At 38.7% G+C, this 9049-nt stretch overlaps 1 protein-coding gene across 1 annotated transcript in view; it reads left to right on the top strand.

Moving 5' to 3' along the window:
- Positions 1-1446: 1446 nt before the first annotated feature.
- LOC139941952 (gamma-aminobutyric acid type B receptor subunit 2-like) overlaps positions 1447-9049 on the top strand; it is a 28181-nt gene continuing 20578 nt past the window's right edge. The window contains exons 1-3 of the mRNA XM_071938599.1: positions 1447-1653; positions 5134-5271; positions 8694-8864. Of these exons, the coding sequence (XP_071794700.1) occupies positions 5188-5271; positions 8694-8864 (255 nt within the window). The 5' untranslated portion in view covers positions 1447-1653; positions 5134-5187. The remainder of the gene's footprint in view (positions 1654-5133; positions 5272-8693; positions 8865-9049) is intronic.

Raw genomic sequence — 9049 nt, 5'->3', positions numbered from 1 at the left:
CCTCGATCGAACATCGAACGAACGTACGTGCAAGTACATTCAAGTCCTAATCGTGAGTTTGTACGTTTCGAAAAAGTTTTTATCTTGCATTATAAAGATGGGGTCCGTTTGCAAAGTGGTCCGGTCCGACGTCTTTTCCAGCGCTGTGCAGCAAACATTTCGAGCCGTCGTGCTATTTTGACATGAAGAGAAAAGTTGTTTTCTAAAACATGACGCCATCCCAACAATTTTTCCAGCTAGTGGGGAAGTCGAAGAAGGAACCTGGAAGACGTAACGAACCTAAAAGAGCATTTGCCTAACGTGAAAAAAATAAGGTATTGTTTCAACCTTGAGGGTATGTTTTTAGCTTGCGCCAGACGTCACTATCGTAAATTGGCATTGCACGCGATTCATCGCACCTCGATTGACGTCACGAACAGCGCCCTCTCGGGTCGGGCTTATTTTCAAATTTGTAAATAACATGGAAACTAATTTTTCTAAACCTTAGTTAATTGTTTATTCATATTCCACTCATCAGAACACATATTTTAGTGACAAAAGCTTTATTTGGACAAAATACCACTTCCATCCGAAAAATCGGATGCAAGGATATGCCAAAAAGAGTCGGGTACAAACTGCGTCTCTCTAGCATCTTTAGTTCCCGAGTTATATCATTGAAGAGTTTGGCTCAGATTTATTTTCAAACCATTTTTACAAAACAAAAATTCCGTCGGCTTTTTTTGTATTTATGTCACGCGTTGTGTGCATGGCCCCTATGCATTACCCAGTGGATCAATTTTGGCCCCGCCTAGAAAATCGTCATAGCAAACACAAAAAAAAAAAAAATACACGAAGAAGACTCTTGAAAATGGCCATCCAATGGTGATAAACTTGTTCAGATTGGGAATTAGTCTATGGTCGAATTTACCTATACTAATTTGTAATTTTCTCTTTGACAGCCATGAGCACAAAAATCCCATTTCGTAGTTTCTTGTTTGTTTTAAGCCGCGAATGATTCGCCCATCAGGCCTGAAATTGCCGCTATAATAGCAGACTGCACCTATGCTGTTGTCTTTGTTTTATGCCTGTTACTAGGAGTTCAAACTATTTCATCTTATGTGAAAATGTTTCGTGGATACTAATTTCCAATTCTTAGCCCAAGGAAACAAATTAAACCAGGCCTCGGGTCATAATGCATCATTTAGTTGACTTTGTTTTGCCTTTATTTCGTGTTTCGCTACTTCTTATAAGCATTCTCATTATTCTGAGGTTTTAAAATCAGTTTTTATCTTGTTTTAGTATTATAAGAAAATGGACTATTCTATCTTCCCCCGTAAAAAAATGGAACAAACCAAGAATAACCCAACGCTATCATGCACATGCTCTTGGCAGCAGTCTGCCTAACGAAACACTTTCGGCTCAAAGGCCAGCGTGTAAATAATGTTTGTAAGATCGCTTGTACCCCTCGCCGTCTGGGTGTTTTTGACTCACACTGCCAATACGCTAAAGGCGCCCCTACGAATAGGTGGGCTGCTTCACACGTCTGGAAGTTCACCGGCTGTGTTCTTTGGACAGACCGCCCTTGTTGGGGCGCAGCGTGCGGTTGACGATATCAACGCCAGAAGCGATGTGTTGCCGGACTACGAACTGAAGTTCCAATGCAACAATTCAGAGGTAAGTTTGTTTTCAAGACACTGGACTTATTTGGTAATTGTCAATGACCAGTCTTATCACATGGTGTGTCTCAACACATCATAAAATGTCAAATAAACTGTGAAAATTTGAGCTCAATTGGTCATCGAAGTTGCGAAATAACAATGGACAATCAACAGCTCTCGTACTTGTTACGAAATCAGGTTTTATGCTGTTTTGATTAATTACCAATATTGTCCACTGCCTTTAAAGAGGGCTCATCTTTTCGACAGTTAGTTCGAATCTTATCTAAAGTGGGTTTGTTGTACACCAGTATTTGAAATGAAATTTTGCAAAATACAGCGCAGGATGGGGAGAAATGGAGAATTGGTGAAAGGCTTTCCTGAAAGAATTAGATTAAGCTGAAAATATCTTCCATAATTTTGAAGAGGTTATGCGTGTCAATTAAAATCAGGGTGGGGTGGGCGATCATATTGGCCGGCAAGAGGTTTTACCACCACCCCAATGATGTGTAATTTTCAATCATATCCATCATGTATGCGTTGTAAAAGACGGGCGTTAAGCCGGGGGGGGGGTTACGCCCTAGGATTCACGCATACCAGAAGCACCATTGGAAGAAGCTGACATAATTTAGTATAATAATTGAGCGAATAATATCTCGACAAATCAGTGAAAATCGTATCAGGTGACTCACGGATGCAGCTGTTTGTATTCTTTTTGTTGCATTTTTGTTTTGTTTATGGTACAAAATATCTACTAAACGCTGTCTACAGGCGAAAATATCACAAAGAGGCGGGCTAAAAGCTTGTAGGCAGGATCCATCGACATTAAAATGAATTGACAAAAAACAACATTTCAGTCCATATTCAGAAAAAAACACGTTTGTTACCAAATCCGCGCCTTTGACCAATCGGTTAAAGACACTGGATACTACTTTTGGTAATTGTCAAAGACCAGTCTTCTGACTTGGTGTAGCTCAACATATGCATAAAATAACAAAAACAAATTGTGAAAATTTGAGCTCAATTGGTCTTCGAGGTTGCGAGATAACAATGAAAGAAAAAACACCCTTGTCACGCGAAGTTGTGTGCTTTCAGGTGCTTGATTTCTTGACCTCAAAATCTAACTCTGAGGTCTCGTAATCATACTATCAATTAAGGTTTTATGCTAATAAAGTATTTTGAGTAACTACCAAACATTACTTTCCTCCCTTTTATTCATGTACTATTTACAGCGACTGTGTTGAATATACAGCGTTAGGGGAGATACAAACTTCAAAGACAAACCATAATTTTATGCTGTTCATTTACTCAGCCCTAGTTTCAACGTGTAAACGCATTCGTCACGCGTCAACTTGCGTCATACATTCTTGCGCTGCAAAGATATTTAAACAATTATTTTCAAAAAAAAAAAACTAATAATAATAATAATAATAATAATAATAATAATAATAATAATAATAATAATAATAATAATAATAATAATAATAATAATAATAATAATAATAATAATAATAATAATAATAATAATAATAATAATAATAATAATGTTGGGTTTAACCTTTAATACAGCTGTTTAATTTGATTAACATCACACCAAGCGTATTTTCTGTCTATCTTTGTTTCTATACCAAGTGGCAGTTTCAAAGTAAAATTGGGAAGGGGGGATAACAGATGGTTTGTTTAGGTAAATTACACATTTTGAAACATGGAAACAAGCTTTACGAACCAAAATACTTAAAACTTTATGATAATTCATTGGCTTTCGATATGAAATTACATAGAAAATGCAAATTACCCTCCCCAGTTAACAAAAAGTAAAAAGAAATTAGAAAAAAAAAAGAGGTTTTCTCGGTAAACTTCGGAAAATGAGCAGCCAATTTAACCACCAGCTTATTCTTTTTGGCACGAAATTGAATGCTACTGAAAAGGGTTATTCGATTTCGTTTATAAGACTTGTCAAATGTACTTTTTTGTTATTCGATTTAAAATAATAATCATTCAATTTAACAATTCATCAAAGCAGCATTCAAATTCACAGACGTGTGTGTCACGAAAAAGAACGACGATACGCTGAATTGAACAGAGTGCTAAAGGAATTTGACTCGATTTAAAATGAAATTGAATGGCCGAATTCTGAATTTGAAACGCAGTGTAAACCGGAGAGGCAAAATAGCTTTAATTCGAACGCATGAAAATTAAATTGGCTGCTCATTTTCCGAAATTGACCGAGAAAACCTATATTATACGATCAGGATTCTCGCATCTATACTTTTCCTACATTATTTCTAAAATACGTGACATAAGAAAAGGTTTATGGGAATTAAAAGTTTTAAAGTATAAATAGCTCGATGCACTCCAATAACAATAACAACGTGAGGACGACAATGACAAACTTTCGGAAAATCCTTTGAGGCACAAAGAATGGACGCGTGTAAAAAGGTTTCATACCTTCATTTTCACAAGGTTATTTTCTTCAAATGAAAATCAAGTAAGCCATTTAAGCCTTTTATAAAGTTTTTCATTTATATCTTGTTGCCTTCAAGTTTGTGTTTGTATAGCCTATCCTCCCAGGACATTTTTCATAGGGACAATAGGTCCTCACTAGTCGGTTCTTTGTTTCCATGGGTCCTCACTAGTCATTTGTGTACAAAACCAATAGGGATTACTTCAATACAGGAACAACAGAGAGTACACAATAACGTAATGGTCAAACACGACTGTGTGTTTGCAATAGGTCCTCACTAGTCTGTTCTTTGTTTTAATGGGTCCTCACTAGTCATTTGTGTACAAAAACCAATAGGGACTGCTTCAATACAGAAACAACAGAAAGTACAATAGGTGTCCTCTAATGGCCAAACACGACAGTGTGTATGCAATAGGTCCTCACTAGTCGGTTCTTTGGTGTAAAGGGTCCTCACTAGTCATTTGTGTACAAAAACCAATGGGAATTGCTTAAATACAGGAACAGCAGAAAGTACAATAGGCGTCCTCTAACGTAATGGTCAAACACGACTGTGTGTTTGCAATAGGTCCTCACTAGTCGGTTCTTTGTTTCCATGGGTCCTCACTAGTCATTTGTTTTCAAAAACCAATAGGGATTGCTTCAATACAGGAACAACAGAAAGTACAATAGGTGTCCTCTAAAATACATAGACCATATTATTTTGGTCAGGTTTGCAGTCGTATCTTTTGTTCTTTTAAAAAATTGAAGTTACTGTTGTCGGGTCTTTGTTTTTTGTTTTATGGGGGTGGGTGGGTAACACAAATCTACTTGAGCTGGGCTCGAACCTGCGAACACCGGCAGATTAACCTAGTGACTCTCAACCAACTGAGCTGTTTGTATAATGTTGACGGTTCCAGGCCTCATGCAGACACGATTTGTGCGGGGACCAACTGGCGTTGCTTTTACTCCAATGTGCCTCTTCGTAAGAGCCCTCTTGTTAAAACAATTAAAGTGTTATAACTTACATGTCAATTGCTTTATGTCATTGTCACAAAGTCTCACATCGGGGTGTCAGTGGATATACTGTACGACTTGCTGCAAGAACCAGAGATGTTAGTGGCGTTTATAGGTCCAGTGCAGTCTCCAGTTGCAGAAGTAATAGCACAGGTCTTAAAACGGAGAAATGTTATCCAGGTAAGTGTTTGAACGAACGTCTCTATGAGCTATGTTTCTACTTGTAGTTATTTTCCTGTGACTGGAACTTTCGTTATTAGCCTTGCTCAAAACAAATTAAATTCATCGGTTCAACCAGGCGTCGAATAAAACTGATTCAAGGCTGTTTTACGAAACGAATAATATGCTACACTTCACTTATGTTAGCTATTTTGAGTTTCTTTTTTTTTTTACCGCCAAAATTGGAATTGTAAATTGTCTCTTTCTTCCCCTTGTTTAATTCGGCTTAATTGAAATGTGGTTTCAGACCGGCTAGGTGTTTGATGTTAAAACGGAGCTTTGGTATATCCAAGTAATATAAAATTGTGATGACTTCCTTCTTTGGCAGTTACTTACAATTAAGTGTCTTACTAAAAATGGTTTGCAAGCGAAATACTGGAGATGTTGTCCCGATGATTACGTCGGGTTTGTCAATCTAGTCTAAAACCACACATTTGGTGCGTTTGTTTAGCTTCCTTGTATCTACCCCAAGGTGCTCACTCGGGTGAGCCCTTGACAAGAGCTAAACGAACGACCACTCATCGCTCTCGTAGTGACGTCGTTTACCTGGGGCCAGCCCCAAAGTGACCTACTCCACAAGCAGGGCACTGGGGGCTGGCCTGGGTGGGCCCCTGGAATTTCGAACGCACCGGGGCAGACCGGGGATGACCCAGAGAAGCTAAACGAACGCACCCATTATTAAAAATGTGTTGTACAAAATGAAAATAATATGTATCGCAATGAAAATGACTCTTATCGCAGCTTATGACGTTTTCAAGACAGATTTGCCAAGTTTTTGAATTGTAAGACCTATACAGGCCCTGTCACACAGTCCGCAACACCGAGAACTACACCGACAACATTATCAATACACGCCCTCGATTGGTTGAATAAGCGTGGGCGTGTCCTTTACGGAGCAATTCAACCAATAGAATGCGTTCTCTTTGCGTCGTTATCGTTATCGTTCTCGTTATCGCTGCAGTGGGATCCGGGCCTCTATAGTATAGCACCTTCCCAGGGTTTTACTATTATGACAGTTGTGATATTTTTGACCGTCTGCATATTATTTTCTTTGTTGTTTAAGTAGTAATGGTTGTCATTGCCCAAAACCAGAAGTTTAAATTGTGTGATACAAAACAAAATCAATTTGTTTTGCCTGAATGAACGACCTCACAAGTACAACAGTCCCCACTCGCTTTGACCTCGACACGGATTATCAATTAAATAGGAAAGTATGCTGACCTACGTTCTCTGTCAATCAGGAATGCAAAAACCCAATCTACTGTTATTCGCCATTTAAAGCCAGTGGACACTATTGGTAATTCACAGTTGGTGTATCTCAACATATGCATAAAATAGCAATCCTGTGAAAATTTGAGGGATAATAATGGGAAAAAAAACACCCTCGTCACACGAAGTTGTGTGCGTTTAGATGGTTGATTTCGAGACCTCAAGTTCTAAACTTGAGGTCTCGAAATCAAATTCGTGGAAAATTACTTCTCTCTCAAAAACTATGGCACTTCAGAGGGAGCCGTTCCTCACAATGTTTAATACCACCAACCTCTTCCCATTACTCGTCACCAAGTAAGGTTTTAAGCTAATAATTATTTTGAGTAATTACCAATAGTGTCCACTGCCTTTAAACAGGAAACTCATTACTTGTTCAAGTCTGCACGAATTTCCCAATTACTTCAATAGTCACGATTTAATCAGGACGTAAGGTCTCTGCTTGTGCTTGATCGGATACACGTTGACCTTGTAAAGGCAGTGGACACTATTGGCAAATGTCAAAGACCAGTCTTTTCACTTGGTGTATCTCCACATATGCAAACAAAATATTAAACCTGAATTTTGAGCTCAATCGGTCGTCCAAGTTGCCAGATACTAATGGAAGAAAAATCACCTCTGATACACGAAGTCCGTTGCTTGTTGCAAAGTACATTTTTGTGCTTACAATTATTTTGAGTAATTACCAATAGTGACCAGTACCTTTAAAAAAGAACCAATGCGCAATATCTTAAAGATAAAGTGTACTTTTTTGTTAACCATTTGGTTGCTTTAATCATGTCTGTTTATTCAATAAAACAAACCTGTGGACATTTCAATTTAAAACTTGTCTCGTGTTTGAGATATCGCCGAGTTGTTGAAACGCACCACGGTGAAAATAATCCGCAATGGGCTTGCATAATCTTTAATCGAAACGTCGAGTTAATCCAACGGTTCTTTTCAGAACCACCCCAACTCATTTAGAGATTGTTATTACATGGTGTAACCGCAAACTCTTTTATATAATAATAAAGTAAAAAACACCCTGCTGTGCACATTTATTTGCATTCATATGCCTTGTTTGCTTTCAGATGCCTATACTTATTTCTCTTTAAGATAGTGCGATTTGTTTTGTTAAGGCTTCGGGTCTGAAATGTCAGAAATAACCTTATTTTTCTCCAAAACTACGTTACTTCAGAGGGAGTAAGTAGCCTTGCTCGAGGCAGTCGCATTATTCGCTCCGAAAAGACGCCGATGTAAACCCACACGTATACCCTGTGCATGGTGCGTGCGATCACACCGCATGACCCACCCGTATACACACTGCTATATCGTACGACTACTGTGCACACAAGTCATCCGCACTCGTACCACTAACCGCATGGGGAGGCCGTCAGCATGCGGACAGTGTACGGGGGGGGCACATCGTGTCCTGCGATGTTACGCACAGTGAATACGGGCGGTCTTTTTTCGGAGTGAATAATTCGACTGCCTTGATTAAGGCTACAGAGGGAGCCGTTTCTCATAATGTTTTATATTGTCAACAGCTTTCCATTGCTCCTTACCAAGTTAGTTTGTATGCTAACTTGACTTTAGTACTGCCTGTAAGTACGTTTTGTTTTGTATTCGTGACGAAGATGTCAAACCCGTAATGGACGAATTGTGTACGATAGTAACTATCATACACAATTCTTCCATTTCTACGGGTTTTAAAAACACTAGACACTATTGGTAATTGCCAAAGACCAGTCCTCTCACTTGATGTATCTCAACATTATGCATAAAATAGCAATCCTGTGAAAATTTGAGCTCAATTGGTCGTCGAAGTTGCGAGATAATAATGAAAGAAAAAACACCCTTGTCACGAAGTTGTGTGCTTTAAGATGGTTGATTTCGAGACCTCAAATTCTAAATCTTAGGTCTCGAAATTTGATTCGTGGAAAATTACTACTTTCTGGATAACTACGTCACTTCAGAGGGAGCCGTTTCTCACAACGTTTTATAATATCAACATCTCCCCATTACTCGTAATAAAGAAATGTTTTATGCTGATATTTTGAGTAAGTACCAATAGTGTCCACTGCCGTTAACCGTTAAAACTCGTTTCAACCACGTCCATGTGTTTTCCCCCCTTTGAGATGAGTCCTGGCGCAACCAGCACCATCTTCGAAGATCGAATAAAGTATCCCTACGTGTACCGTACCAGTTCCTTATGGAGTGAGTCTAGCATAGCAGAAGCTGAGATCATCCGTACGTTTGGGTGGAGGAAGATTGCAACTCTACAGGGAGACATTGAACCACATGGAGCAGTAAGTGAATTCATACAATGTCAAGCTTTTCCTCCTGTAGAGGAACAATAGCAGCAGCTGTAACCATAAACAATAACGACAATGACGATGACCACAACAATGACAGTAAGAAGGCCCAACTAATCAAAAAGGACAACAACAATATAAAAACGAAAAAAAAAACAATCACAGATATGACATACCAC

The sequence above is a fragment of the Asterias amurensis genome, chromosome 9 (assembly GCF_032118995.1).
Source record: "Asterias amurensis chromosome 9, ASM3211899v1".
NCBI lineage: Eukaryota > Metazoa > Echinodermata > Asteroidea > Forcipulatida > Asteriidae > Asterias > Asterias amurensis.
The sequence above is the reverse complement of the archived record's forward strand: the minus strand, read 5'-3'. Positions and strand labels throughout refer to the sequence as shown.